The 15,883-nt window shown below is 40.9% G+C and overlaps 1 protein-coding gene across 1 annotated transcript in view; it reads right to left on the minus strand.

Annotated features, from left to right (window-relative positions):
* Positions 1 to 15,883, minus strand: part of LOC141438623 (uncharacterized) — a 59,937-nt gene that overhangs the window by 29,850 nt on the left and 14,204 nt on the right. Inside the window, exons 3-14 of the mRNA XM_074102488.1 lie at positions 10,989 to 11,114; positions 9,642 to 9,770; positions 8,986 to 9,135; positions 8,466 to 8,553; positions 7,270 to 7,375; positions 6,658 to 6,760; positions 4,694 to 4,866; positions 3,527 to 3,637; positions 3,064 to 3,173; positions 1,415 to 1,926; positions 1,150 to 1,238; positions 359 to 502 (exon numbers count right to left, since the gene is read on the minus strand). Of these exons, the coding sequence (XP_073958589.1) occupies positions 359 to 502; positions 1,150 to 1,238; positions 1,415 to 1,926; positions 3,064 to 3,173; positions 3,527 to 3,637; positions 4,694 to 4,866; positions 6,658 to 6,760; positions 7,270 to 7,375; positions 8,466 to 8,553; positions 8,986 to 9,135; positions 9,642 to 9,770; positions 10,989 to 11,114 (1,841 nt within the window). The remainder of the gene's footprint in view (positions 1 to 358; positions 503 to 1,149; positions 1,239 to 1,414; positions 1,927 to 3,063; positions 3,174 to 3,526; positions 3,638 to 4,693; positions 4,867 to 6,657; positions 6,761 to 7,269; positions 7,376 to 8,465; positions 8,554 to 8,985; positions 9,136 to 9,641; positions 9,771 to 10,988; positions 11,115 to 15,883) is intronic.

The raw sequence follows: 15,883 nt of genomic DNA on the forward strand, positions 1-15,883 counted from the left end.
ATGGTTTTTTGCTCTTGTCAATGTCAGCTGTTCAAACTTGTGGCTGCCATTTTGTGACTTAGCAGGGAGATAAAGGAGGGTCTACATGGTCCTCTAACTTTAGCAGAGCCTTGATCTACTGATTAGCGCTAACAAAAGTTTATGAATCATGTTTTATAGCATCGGGCCTCAAGGACCCTCAAGGAGGCTCTAACTTTTTATGAATAAGGCTGTTAGTATAAAGTGCAAATTCGAATTTCTTATCTTGCCGTGTCCCGCTCACGCTTATACCATTTAACACGAGAGTGAGAGGGACAGTACGATACGAACTTCGATTTTCGTATTTCGTAGCTACTCATTTACCATATTTGAGGCTCACCGTTTCTTGGGGTCGATGATCTTGAGCCGGAACTGTATCTTGGGTATGTCGGAGCTGGTGACGAGGTCCCGGCCGACGATCTCCAGCCGCAGCCCGATGTCCTCGCCGAAGAACTCGTGGTTCAGCAGGTCTTTCACCATCGGCCTGACAGACAAACGTCATTATCACAAACACTAATATTTTAAATATTGCAATGCCCTAACAGGGCTTATATAGAGGCGAACTATTATATGTATAAGATCTCATGTACCATATAAAGCAATAAATAATAATAATAATAATAGTGTGTGTGAACCTATTTATCTGACTTTTCTGTTATTTTATTTATTTTTTGTGTAACTTGGCATAAATAATTTTAAGTATATATTTTGATAGATTGACATTCTATACCCTAACAAAGTGTCATGTACACCACCATCTATCACATAAAAATTACCAATAAGAGCATGAATATGAATGAAAATGAATACTATACTGTACAGTCAAGGGCAAAGATATCGACACGGCCAAAGTTGCAAAAATATGTATACACGGCCTTAATGTTAAGTGCATAAAGACGTGTATACATATTTTTGTAACTTTGGCCGTGTCGATATCTGTGCCCTTGACTGTACCAAGAATAAGGCGTTTTTTTCGCTTTAAACACAAGTTTGATATAGTATCTTTAAAATGAAAACTTCTATTTCCCGTTGTTGTTTAATTATTTTTTATAGCCAATCGCATAAGTGCGTGTTTAAATATTTTGAGCACGTAGACAGTTGTCAATGTTGGCGGCTGTACCTAGTACCCACCTGTCCCCTTTATCAGGCCGGATGCAGGACTCGATGATGTCTTTCACTTCTGGTATCGTCACCTTCTCCAGACTTTGAGGTTTGACTCCCTGCAACAAATAGACACATTATTATTTTGACGACCGGATGGCCAACTGGTTAGAGAACCTGACTACGAAGCTTGAGGTCCCGAATACGATTCCCGGCCGGGGAAAATATTTGTATGAACAATGTGCCTGCTGTATTGTGCATGCCGGAAGCAAGACAAGTGAACGGGTGCACTGACCGAGACGACCTTCTTGTAGATCTGCGCGGGCCCGCTGCACTCGCTGTAGGGGTACTCCCCGGTGGCCATCTCCAGCAGGCACATGCCGGAAGCAAGACAAGTGAACGGGTGCACTGACCGAGACGACCTTCTTGTAGATCTGCGCGGGCCCGCTGCACTCGCTGTAGGGGTACTCCCCGGTGGCCATCTCCAGCAGGCACATGCCGGAAGCAAGACAAGTGAACGGGTGCACTGACCGAGACGACCTTCTTGTAGATCTGCGCGGGCCCGCTGCACTCGCTGTAGGGGTACTCCCCGGTGGCCATCTCCAGCAGGCACATGCCGGAAGCAAGACAAGTGAACGGGTGCACTGACCGAGACGACCTTCTTGTAGATCTGCGCGGGCCCGCTGCACTCGCTGTAGGGGTACTCCCCGGTGGCCATCTCCAGCATGCACATGCCGAACGCGTACACGTCCACGCTCTCGTCGTAGTGCTCCTCGTACATCTCCGGCGCCATGAACTCCGGCGTACCTGCCGACAATATACTAAATTAAACTGTGTCCTGACGCCCGCGCCGAGCCGGCTCAGCTACGCTAGCTGGCGCGGGTGCAGGTACAATCCTATGCACACGACGCTGGCAGTTAGCGCTGCTCATACTATGTTTCAAGAATGGCGCGCGCGGCGACGTGACGGCCGAGTGGCGAGACAATGCACGTTCAGACTTGCCGAGTGAGCGAGCGAGACAGTGCGGGGAAGCGGGAGGGTGAATACTCGGCCTAGTAGATAGAACGGGAGCCGAGCTACTGTCTCGCCGCTTCGTTCGCCCGAGCGCTCGGCCGAGCACTCGGCGCTATGTTTAGACGCACCGAGTACTCGGCCGAGAGCACTATCTCGCCCTTTGCTCGGTACGTGCGATCAAGGCATATGGGCTAGCGCATACACACAACTTTTGTATCAACTAAACTGATTTTTTCGAGTTTTGTCCTTCTGATTTTCACGCAGCTACGTACCGAGCAAACGGGCGAGGCAGTAAAATGTTTCTCGGCCGAGACAGTGATGTAAGCTAGTAATTGTTCACACATGAGGACGGTCAGTTCAGTTGCGCGTGGCGACCTGACAGCCGAGTGGCGAGACAGTGCACGTTTAGACCTGCCGAGTGAGCAAGCGAGACAGTGCGGGGAAGGACACTCGGCCTAGTAGATAGAACGGGAGCCGAGCTACTGTCTCGACGCTTCGTTCGGCCGAGCACTCGGCGCTATGTTTATACGCACCGAGTACTCGGCCGACTATAACTATATTGTTTATAGGTAGGTAGGTATCTATTATTTTTCCATGTGTCCCCTGCACGATACTATTACACTAAGCTTATATACTACTAATTCACAACTATACCTAATACAAAAAATACGTAAGTACGAGTACGCGAACGTAAAAGGTGATCATCTCGCGAAGCGAGCGCAAGACGAGCGAGCTAAAATCAAAACGTACGGCACCGACGGCAGCGCAGCCTTGACTGCAGAAAACTTAATCGTCCTTAAATTATCAGTGTGTGCGTGCGACGGGTGTGTACGTACCGGCGCCAACCAGCGCGCACACATTAAAGCCGCGCGATGTACTTTTGTTTGTAGTGAACTTACTTCTCCTCTTTTTAGTATGATCGTAACTCACCGATGACAGACTTGGCGAAGCTCCGGTTCTTGAGCGTGGCCAGGCCGAGGTCGCCGATCTTGACGCTGCCTGTCGTGCCAGTTATGAAGATATTATCGCATTTCAGATCTCTGCACAGAAACACCAGTGTCAAACACTTCTATTGATAACAAAACCACAGTTTACAGCAGTTCTTGATCTACAAGCACACGCCGAATTTGTATGATTGTGTAGACATTTATGTCTTCGACTGTACTTGCACATTTACACGATAAACGTCCTTCGGGCAGTCGGGTAAATAAGGACACACCGTGCGCGAATGCTTAGCTCGACTAGTTTGGTTAAACTTTAGTGCGTACTATACATTGTTGTTCGATGTTCGCTGAACTGTCTTTACTGTTATTTTTGTCAAACCTTACACCACATATGTCTAATTTAGAAAATAGTTTTGCTGGGGATCTCGAAACATCTTAAATTAAAATACCTGTGTATAATAGGTGGTGTCCTGGAGTGCAGGAAGTTGAGTCCCTTGAGGATCTGCCGACACCATGACTTGAGCACCTTAGGGTTGATCCGCTTGAACCGGCGGAGATAACTGCAAAACCTTGTTTATGTCAAAATCATTCGATCAAAGAACGTAAAAAAAAGCAACAAAAGATACTTGACTTTTTCCTGACTTAGTCTGGCCATTTTATTAAAATGACTATTAAAATATAAACCGAAAAAATTAGTACAGTGTCAGTTCGCTTTTGAAATTCGGGGTCCCGTGTTCGATCCCCAGCCGGGGAGGTATTTGTATGAATAATACATATATTTGCTCTCGGGTCTTGGATGTTTAATATTTAATTATGTATTTATCTATATAAGTATTTTTATCAGTTGCCTAGTGTCCATAGTACAAGATTCTATTACTGGTACTAGGTCAATGAGGCGAAATATCGCTAGATGGCGTTAGTATCGTGACGTGAGCTCCGTTTGACGTTTGCTTGCGATTGGCTCATTTAGTTATTCAACCAATCACGAGCAAACGTCAAACACGTCAAACGGAGCTCACGATACCAACGCCATCTAGCGATATTTCGCCTCTGTGAAAACCGTCATTGGTGTCGTGGGAGTGTCCCATGATATTTATTTATTTATTATGTGGGCCAATCAACTTTTTTACCTACACTAATCTGTCCGCGACATTTTTCAAACAATTGCAGATTTTTGTAAGTAAACATGTTTTTTCTGTAATGGTGTACATGAATACATGCCATCCTACGTAAGTTCAACCTATTAAACCGATTTTTTGGTAACGCTCAAAGTAGGTAGACGCCCAAAGTGTCGGTATAGTACATTGTGTCTAAAGGGCGGTAAATAAGGAATTACGAAGGAGAGTTTATTAGAAGCCCGAAGTCGAAGAGTAAAATAGTATATTTGTAAAAGAAAAACTATCATTTTTTCACCGCTGACTGCGCTCTTGTCCCCCCCGCAGCATGTATGTGCCCAAACTCATTTACCGACCTTGGGCTTCATGACAACAAAATTAGTACGGGCAATGACTCATTTACCGACCGCGGGTTTCATGACAAGCACATTAAGGTCGAGGGTTTTATGTGTGATGAAAAAATAGTTGATTGGTTCATGTACTCGTAATGAGTCAACTCACGCTTTGAGGGTCCCGGACAGCATGAGCTCCGTGATGAGCACGATGTTCTTCTTCTTGGCGACGACGCCCTCCCAGTAGTTGTAGAAGCGCACAATGTTCGGGTGCTGGAGCTTCTTGAGCATGTCCGCTTCTTCGCGGAAACGGAGGCGCTCCGTCTTGTTCAGCTTTTTCTCCTGGAAGAGTTTTTTTTTATTAAATACTAGCGTTTACCCGCGGCTTCGCACGCGTAAATCATTAGATACAGCAGTTGAATTGAAATTCCGGGATTTTATTAAATTCTCGTAAGAATTTCCTAAAATTACATCGTGGTTTTCATTAACATTACATTAAAACACCCATGCCAAATTTCATGACTCTACACTCAGCGGTTGTTATTTCGAGATTTTGTCCCTATCCTGTAGGAATATCGGGATAAAAAGTAGATGTCCAACTATCTACATACAAATCATGACAGCCTACCATTTTATCCTATCCCGTGGGAACATCGGGATGTAGCCTATGTGTTATTCCAGCATGACTCAAAGCCCAGCGGTTATTGTTTAGAGATTTTATCCCTATCCCGTGGGAATATCGGGATAAAAAGTATCCTATGTTCTAATTCAGGTTATAAACTAACTTTCTGCCAAATTAAATCCAAATCCGTCCAGCTCTTTCAGCGTGAACAAACATACTCACTCACTCACAAACTTTCACATTTACAATATTAGTAAGAAGATAAGATAAAATGATGGATGGCTTGTGGGAGGGATGTGTGGAAGATACTCCACCGACAAGAGTGTAACTCTTAAGATAAAGCTGAAGAAATACTAGCTGATGCCCGGAGCGTTGTTGTGCATTTCATCCCAGCCTATATACGTCCCACTGCTGGGCACAGGTCTCCTCTCAGAACAAGAGGGCTTGGGCCATAGTTCCCACGCGGGCCCAGTGCGGATTGGGAACTTCACACGCACCATTGAATTGCTTCGCAGGTGTTTGTGCAGGTTTCCTCACGATGTTTTCCTTCACCGCAAAGCTCGTGGTAAATTTCAAATGTAATTCCGCACATGAATTTCGAAAAACTCAGAGGTGCGAGCCGGGGTTTGAACCCACGACCCTCTGTTTGAGAGGCGATAGGTCAAACCACTAGGCCACCACGGCTTCATTTAGTTGTGCATTTAGGTGCGTAAAATTGTCTGTATAAATCGGAGGTCAGCGGCGGCCTTACCCATTGCGAGATTCCGGGCGGCAGGTCTTTGCGAGGCCTTTTATTTGTCCTTCGTGAAAAGTATGTGATGCGAAAATATAGTTATAAATATGTATATATTTTTTTAAATTTGCTTGGGTTGTCGCGCGAGGCCCTGCAAGAGCGAGGCCCCGGGCGATCGCCCTGTTCGCCACCCCTTAAGGCCGCCGCTGTCAGAGGTTCCCAATGTGTTCTAGTAAAAGTTTTTTTAAGTATATGTATGCAGTTCTTGTCACTAACATCGATGACATTGTTCCTAAGGACAGATCTTTGTATGTCTTATAATTTGCGCATACTGACCGATCTGAATTTGCCGCCCTGTATGGGCTTAGGCGTTAGCCGCTTGCTAGTCTAAACGAAACAGATTATTATGATTGGTTGTTTGGAGTCTTTTTGTATTTTTTATTTTAACTCCAAATTTGTTACTTTTACGGGTATCCCGTGAAACCATACCGAACATACAAACTGAGACATGGATGTACAGAAAAACCAGAAAAAGAGACCAGCGCTGGCACTGCTGCTTAAGTAGCATAGTAGAAATAAGCAACCTGAGATATGTATGCATAGGAAAAATTCGTGTCTAGATTCCTGTTCAGCAGTGGTGTAGGGGTTATAGCAAGCAGCACGGATTGCCGAGGACCTGGGTTCGATTCCCAGTACTGGTCTCTTTTTCTGGTATTTCTGTGCATCCATGTCTCGGTTCACCAGTTGAAAACACGAGACAATGCAAGTTGGTACTCACCAGTAGCTCGCACCACGCGACGGCGACGCCGGTCTGCGTGTCCAGTCCGTGGTAGACGGTCTTGAACGAGCCGCGACCCACTTCCTTGTCGTACTTGAAGAACCTGAATGCACACGTTGTACAGTCACCTGCATTAATATCTGCCACAGCGGAGCGTGCAAAAATATCTCCCACGTCCTAGCGGCCCTAGAAATAGTCATATCTTATCTGATATTTTTATGCACGCTTTGCTGTGTCAGGTACAGGTATTGCCGGTATTGGTTACTACTACTATAGGGTAAATTAACCCTTAATAAGGCCCCATTTATTGGAGCATACTACCACAGAATCAAAAGCAGCTATCGAATACATACCTGACAAAAAATATTTTTAAGCTAGTCGTATTTTCAATAATTACAATGGAAATTGTGACGTATTATGCTATTAATAAGGTTCAGTTTCCAACTCAATGCTAAATCGCCTCTACGTTATTAAGGGTTATTAATTAATACACTGAATACTTCAGATACCACAACTGTATTTTTTTTATCTTGTAAAATATCTCTACGTTATTTAATTTCTAATAATAAATTAATGTTTTGTTAAGTCAGTAATTCTACTAATGGGTACTACCTGCCACAAGGCGACACCCCGATGGGTTCTTCTTCGTCCTCTTCTGGTTTCTGCTTGTCTTTCTCCAATTCCAGCTTATCCAGCTCCAGGTCTCCGTAGACTAGACCTGCAAATCCAGAACACAATCTTATACAAATTCACATCATGTGTAAGTATTTAGTTACAAAAAAGCGGCCAAGAGCGTGTCGGACACGCCCGAAATAGGGTTCCGTAGCCATTACGAAAAAATTAAGTAATATTTTTCGAAGGATTTCGTATTTTGTACGAAATATTCCAAGTTTATACATTAGGCTGCTATTTACTCTTAGGGGCTGTTTCACCATCCATTGATTAGTGTTAGTTAACTGACGGTTAAATGTGATGCCGTCTCTATTTGTTTTATTCGAATAGACGGAGACGGCATCACATTTAACCGTCAGTTAACACTAATCAATGGATGGTGAAACAGCCCCTTAAACTACTAATAAATCTAATAATTCTCAAGAAAACTTTACCGTTATAGTTTTCCTTGTAAGTTTGATATACTTACTACCATCCCGAATTTAAAAAATAATAATTCTACCCACCGGTTTCGATTTTAGAGGGGGGGGCTCTATTTTAATGAAAATTGTGCAAACACATCACTGAATCGAAAAATCGTTTTAGCAACCCCTTAAAAAAAGGTTTTAAAAGACCTATCCAACGATACCCCACTACAAGGTTGGATGAGAAAAAAAACACCCCCACTTTACGTCTACGGGAGGTACTCAAAAAAAAATTTTTTTAGTTTTTTTATTGTACCATTTTCAAAGTCAAAGTCAAAGTTAAAATATATTTATACAATTTAGGCTATAACAAGCACTTATGAATGTCAAAAAAAAATGTACCACCGGTTTTGTCGGCATAGTTTACATATATATTCGTGCAAAATTACAGCTTTCTAGCATTAATAGTCCCTGAGCAAAGCCATGGCGAAACTAAAAGGGGTTCCGTTTTTGCCATTTTGGCTACGGAACCCTAAAAAAGTGATAAGTATAAAGGCGGACGCATCCCTGACGGGATCTCTGCCAGTCAAACTTCATTATTGGGGATCCCAAGGGAACTTAGTAAAAAAATACCGGATTTTAAATTCAACTGGCAGAAATAATGGTTCGTGCGAGCGAAGCTGCGGGTTAAAGCTAGTCTAGCATTAGCTCGATTAGATTTGCTTAGCATACCGTTGGCAGGCTTGTCGGGCTCGGCTCCTTCTTCTTCCGGGTCCCCCTCAGAGCGCACGGTGGCCGTTGCTATTTCTATGTTTTCCTCCTGGAATCACCATACGAGACGAATTAAAGTATACATACAAACAGACGTTATAATAGTCCAAGTGCCAGATAAAAATTTCGTCAATCATTTCCTCTCGGGCAAAATGCTTCAGAGAGATGTAACACGAAGCTCCTTGAACAATGAATGCAAATTTGGTGACGCGTACCGCAACAGCTCAACGCTCAGTTTTTTTAATATAAAAAACAAAGGAAGGATGTGTGCGAGGAATTTGTTGCGAAGTCCTAGGTCCGCCTCACTGCACCCCGCTCGCTTTTTTTAAAGGAGCGCGCCACACTCTCTGGTGGAAACAGTCACAACGTCCCGCATCCTCGCTGCACATCCATGCACCGGTCAGCTACCTCGTACGTGGATACGCAGCCTTAGAGAAATGTTCCATCCGGAGCTGCGCCGCCGGGAACCGCTGGGACTCACCAGGTCCTGCTCAGAGATGAAGGCGTCGTCCTCGAGCCGCGCGACCAGCTTGTTACCAGAGTCGTCCAGCTCGGGATCGCAGAGCGCGCCCTGCCCGGAGCTGCGCCGCCGGTAACCCCCCACGCTAACTCCCACCACCGGCTGGCTCGCCTGACAACCAACAAAACCGGTCAAAATCAACAATAAATTAACAAAACATAATGTCCCTAATTTTTTTTAATGTTGTTTGGACCCATTAGGGCTATGTATACCCAAGTTGCAATTCCCAAAAAATTGTGGGGAAAAAATCAGACTTTTTTCAGATTCTGCTCTATATCTCTTAATCTATGCATTTTTTGTCGAGAGGTACTTCATACGTTTCTAAGAACAATAAATTTGTGACAAATTAAGCCTAACTAGAACTCTGTAGGTCAATTGGTTACCGAATTGCGGCACTTTGCAAATAGGCCGGTTTTAGCAAAAATTTAAAAGTTTAGTTTCCTGCCTTCTTTGAACCGAAATTGCGTCGAAACCATTGATCCTTCGAGTAAAACTTGTAATAATGATTTGTAGGCAATTTAATTATCTTTAAAATTGGGTCCATAAGCCTCGTAGTACTCTCATAATCAAAAAAACACTGTGAAAAGGTTCTACGTGGGTAACTGTCCTGCACTTACCACGCTGGTGGTTAGAGTATTCAGCATATCAAAGGTGTTGCTCTGCTGTGTGTGTATGATGGCAAGAGCATTATAGGGCCGCGGACCCAGCGCTGGCTTTAGCACGCCCACTTCCCCGGGGACCACCACCTGCAAACAACAATATTTTTTTCACACCTCTCATTCAGAAAAGTAACTTTCCTCCTGACGAGAGGGATCAAAGTGCAACTTTTCTGTTCAAGGCTTACTAAGTGTTTTTTGTAAATGCAATTTTTTGAAGTTAATAATTGTAAAACCACGCCATTTTCTATGCTGGTTGCTATTTGGTTATATTAAGAATAGTTTTTTTTTTTCAAGTTTCTTAATGCTCGGTGTGAAAAGTTGCATGAGCCACTCGAGAAAAAAAATATTTTCATCTGGGGCGTCAACACTTGAATCCACAATTAGGCTCAGGATTCTATTTTAGAATCCTTCACTACATTTTGGATTCAATGTACCGCCCGCGCCCTCGCCGTAAATACATCATTTTGCTCCCTTGTGACACAAATAACTATTACACAAAAATAGGCTTGCGTTTGCCCACAATCACGCCTGCTAGTAAGCGAAGATTGTGTACTAAGATGGAGCACGCTTGCCCAATAAATCCCCATGCACTCTAGATTTGAAGACAACCAGATTGTAGTGATCAGGGAACACAGAAGCCTACTTACTATACGTTATGTCAATCCAATTTATGAAAGTGTAAACAAACCGATTTCATCAAAACTTTTGTATAAACACCCACTGGATCGAATCAATAACACATTTATCTATAATTCATGTCTTTTAACTAGACATCTAATCACTTTTTTTCACCAAAATTCACTTGATTTCAATATTTAATTTTCATTTGAAAAATCATCATCAAAATCTGACGTTATTTCTCGAATGAAACTCGTCTATAATCTGTAGTAGCATAAACTAGCGTAGAGATGGTGGAAAATTTGACATTTTAAAAATCGATCAATACTCAATTGAATAAGCGATTATTATTTATTTACCTTACAATTAAAAAATAGTTAATGCTTTTATAATTGAATAAACAGTCTTTGGAATAAATCAAGTATTGTAAATAATAAAATAGACAAAAATACTTTGATCTATTCAATTAATAAATTAATCGATTTACTGAACAGATTAATTATTTTGCAATAGGTTCTGGGTTTTCACACCATTAAATGTCTGCGGTCGGGTTAATGGCGTCTTTGTTCACCCTTTCTGTAAATTGGATTGACATAACGTATAGTTAATCTTCAGCGCACACGAAAAACAGAGTCGGTATTGACATGGTAAAGACTGTCACTCTAACCGTCAAACAAGCCGCCGTACCTTGAAGGTTTTTTCCTTGCCGTGTACGGTTTTCTCCTTGGCCGGCAGCACGGCGGACACGGCGGCGTCGAGGTGGTGCGCCGGAGCCGCTATTCCGTGCCCGTGCCCGTGCAGCCCGGACGTCATCTATGAACAAAATTTTTTTGTTAAAATTTCATTTTTAGCACCGTCTCTATCTAAAGCGATGCTTTGAAGCGGGACGGCGCGCTAAGACCGCGCGGTTGTAAAATGTCTCTCTTTATGAGTCACTTCAATATCACTCGTCAAGTTTGTAAATATTACAATGACTCTTAAGTTAGTCTATTTGGACAAAATGTTAATTATGAGGTAGTTTCTATCAAAGAACAGAGCCGACTGTAGTAGGTGTGTCATCTTGTAATTATTAGCTTTATGATAATTTATTTTTTTATTTGTTGCTGTTTATCTCACTGCCTATATTTATTTTAGACGTATATTATATGTACGATATAATTACGAGTATGTATGTATTCGTAGATGTATTTCTGTTACGTTTAAATTTTCTGTTCTAGTTTTGATGCACCACCTGTTGTAAACTAGTCCTTCCTTCTTTCTGTAAAAAAGGTTGCCTGGAAGAGATCGCTCTTAAGCGATAAGGCCGCCTATTGCTCACCTTGTAATTTTTTCTCTGTGTATCTGTTTTCTGTATCGCTTACTATGTCTGGTGTACAATAAAGAGTCTTTGTATTGTATTTGTATTGTATTGTAATAATCTTTCGTTATTTTATTATTAAACAACATAATTATAGCGAAGGCTAAAACTAATATTCATCTGCGAAGAACACAAAATGTAATAATCTAATAATATATTCAGTATATTATGCTAGTATTAAGAACAGCATTAAAGATATTAAATTGTACAATCTAAGCACACAATGGCGCAACTGCACGCGGAAACATTTTCAATCAATCTTCATTACATTGCTACTGTAACGATAAAGTAACCAGGTTACATTTACGATTTTCTATACGTTAGCAAACACTAGAAATTATCCTATTTAAAAAGTTAATCGTGCTCATACTGCAATGCCAAGTGCATATCGGAATATGCATAAGGCTACGCATCTACCAATAGCAAAACAGCGCTGAGCAAGGATAGAATACAGTATGTACATAGACGTTTTAAACTATAGCAGGTTAGTGTAAAGCTACCTTAAAGTTAATATTTCTTAACCTACGGACTCGTTAAACCTTACGACCTAGTTGGACTGCTGGACATGTCCGGGATGTAGAGGAATTAAGAACAAAACAGGGACAGTGTTCAATAGTTCAAGCTCGCATCATAAGACAAACATCTATTACTAAAATTAGGTAGTTAAGTCTAAACAAATTGCTTTGTTAATGACAGATCTATTTTGTTATTATTTTATTACTTTTGGATACTATGAGCGCTGCGATATATTTCATTACCCCCACCTAGTACTTCGCACCCAGCGAATACTCGTACATACAATCTATGGCTTGGATAAATAAATAAGCAAGTATGCCAAATTTAAACTAAATATGTCTAGTGCATTTTTAGCACATTTGCTGTGACAGGTGGACAAATAAGACATACGTACGAGTGATCCTATAAAGGTTCCGTTTCTTCACCTGGATTTACGGGACCCTGATAGTCATAATCATCTCAGCCGTAAGACGTCCACTGTTGGACATAGGCCTCCCCCATAGACCTCCATAAATATGTACATGTAAACATGTGTATGTTCTATGTTAGTCTCAGAGTACTTTGGTTTTTACTTTTATGCTGTGAAGTTAATTTAAATAAAAATAATTGTAGTTCCGAATTAGAATCACAGTGAGACGCATTATCTATCTCTTTCATATTACTTGACAGGTCAGATAGACACCTGCCTGGTCAAAGTTGTCATTCAACCAATCACAGCGACGTATTTGTTTTGCAAGCGAATAGTCATAGCTGATACGCTGCCATCGTCACTACTTTAAAAAAGTCGTATCTCAAAATCGATATATTTTTGAGTGAACTTTATGAACATTACTTTAAGGTTTAATTTCTTTGACGTATTGTTTTGAGATGCGAGATTTTTCTCAAAGTACCTACCTAGTGACGAGATCCGAAGAAATACTTTGATATCGAGCTCAAAATGTGTTAATGTAATTTAAAAGTAAACAGTGTTATTACTTTTATTCCATAGATAACTTAAACGTACAATACAGTCACCAGCACCACTATCTGACACAACGAAGCGTGCATAAATATCTGATATGACTCTATTTTTAGGCACGGTAGGACATTTCAGATATTTTTGCACGTTCCGCTGTGGCAGGTATTAATGCAGGCGATTGTACAACTAGAATGTTAATGTAGTTATATACTATTTTCATCGTTTTGAAGATTCAAATGAAAATGAAAAAGAAAAACGATCTTTTGTTTCGAGTTAACGACATTAGCAAACTAATTTAAATGTACAACAACAAAGCAACTGTTTATGGTAATTTTACCTATATCGAACACAAATTGCAGGATCCGTTCACCACAACGGTGACAGCGTGCCACTATGATAATTTTGAACACTTAGACCAAAAAATCCAAAGAAAAATCAACGAGAAAAGCAAAGAGTCCTTTCTCCAAAACCATGAACATCTTAGGAACATGTCAATACACTTTCTAACTTCACTTTCTTTCTTATTTTTTAACAGGAAAACTTAATAGTGATCACATTTAAAAAAGGAACAGAATCATCCGGCCGCATTCGAAAATAAACACCGAATGATAAAGCCCCTCACAATAAAAACGGTCATGATTTTGTTCGACAACCGATAACAAAGCTGTACACCCCAGAAAAGACGCTACACATCTTAAGTCAACGCATCTAGGTAGTATTTAGTCTGTTTTAAATTTGTGTAGTGGTCTTAATAAATTTGTGAAGTATAAAATGTGATGACGGCGTAATTGGTACCGGGAAGCGCGATCAAACGTCACTTTTATCGGGATATTATCGCTGGTGTGATGTAACACATTCTTACCCGCTGACGGCGGTTAAAAGTGTTTATGTTTACCGTAATACCGTGATAGTGATAGATTAAGGTGCATGGGCAAACTTGAAAGAGGCGCCAGGGTGTTTGATTCCACAAAGCTTAGCGAGTAACCTACATGAATGCCACAGCGGAGCGTGCAAAAATATCCGACACTTCCTACCAGCCCTAGAAATAGAGTCTTATCAGATATTTATGCACGCTTTGATGTGTCAGATATTGCTGCCGGTGACTGTACCGTTATTTTTTGTGATTATTCAGCATTCGTTTAAGTCACTTCGAATGATGGGATATTAGCCAGCATCAAATATCACTTTGACGATGCCATATTGTCTGTGTTAGACTCGCAACTACAATCCCAATCGCATATCGTCACCTAGAAAATATGATTGCAACTGCGACCGTGCTCCAAATAGCTTACAGGAATCCACCTAGTCAAAAGACTTCCAAAGCGGCAGCGGTCCACTTTCTGTACACTGTTTTTCATCCAAAAAATACCTTTTTCGCTTCTCATGCTCATAAAGATCGTGTTTATGCTGGATAAAATTACTTTTTATACTCTAGTGCATAAAGTAAAATCTTCCTCTAAGACCAAGGTGATCAGGTGTCAACAGCCACAAACAAAAAAGTTTTTTAATAATTTGTTTTTCAATTAATTGTTTTTTTAATAATTTTTAATTGATTGAAAACTAAAAAACAATCAAATAAATCAATTAAACTAGAAAAAAAACTAATTATATAGTAATGCATCAAAAATAAAAGGTACATAGTTAGTGAACAATTGACAAGATTTCATATTTCTAAGACTATAACTTGATGCGTTCTCTGTATTCTGTTTGGAAAGAGAAATACGCTGATATTTTTATAATTTCGCTACGATTTTTAGTTAATTTATTACAATTTTTTTAAGATGTGCTTATTCTAAAAGGGCATAACTCCAAAACTACCACACAATAGATCCATTACTTTTGTCTAGTCTCTATTAAAAAAAAGATCACGTAAATCTGGCGTAGACGTTGTCAAAATTATGACAGCTCCTTTTTCTGGTGAAAAAGGCAAAGGAAACATATCTATTACGTGGTAGTGTTGTATTTTTTAAAATATGGAGAAATAGATTATAATAAATATTTTCCCATGTTCAGGAGGCAAAACTCTTGTCAATTGTTTCCACTGTTGCCATTTCATTTCCTCGTAATCGAAGTGAAAAACAGAGCGTAAAACTCGAGCATTAAACCCATTTTCCCCTCGACGTGTCTATTCACCCTCGCCGTACCAGCTCGGGTGGCTATATGAACGTTTTGGGCAAAATGCCTCGTTTTATTTTATGCACTTGTTGTACAATCTAGAATCTACTATATTGACCCAAACAGCCTAGGACCAAAAGCAGTGAAAGAATTAATATTCGAGATCTACCACGGAATAAGTAATTACAAGTAGCTACGCCCCATCAGGGGGTAACAATAAAGAAGAAGAGGGTGCAAAGAAATCACCGACTGGCGCATCTACACCCATAACACAAAGAGAATATTACGGGTGTGTTTCCAGTCCTTTTGAGAAGAGTAAGCTCGTTTTTTGTAAATCCCGTAATTGTATATCGGTACGAAAATATTGGCGCGTTTTACACAGATTTAAAAGTTTTATTGTGCGTGGTAAAAGCGCCGCGTAATGTAGACGACCAACTCTGTCACGATCAGGGTGGAAAGAAAGTCGCTTCTGAAGAGTCAAGTGAAATTTCAATTTCGCCACTTTCTAGTGGTTTCTCAAAATTATCAATTTATCACTTTTTCTAGAAACACCAGTCCACTCTGACCTCCGTATCCAAATCCTTTGTTTTTATTTTCATAACGCTAATAACCAAATTCAAATTGCAATTTAATTGC

Source organism: Choristoneura fumiferana, chromosome 19 (genome assembly GCF_025370935.1).
Source record: "Choristoneura fumiferana chromosome 19, NRCan_CFum_1, whole genome shotgun sequence".
Taxonomy (NCBI): domain Eukaryota; kingdom Metazoa; phylum Arthropoda; class Insecta; order Lepidoptera; family Tortricidae; genus Choristoneura; species Choristoneura fumiferana.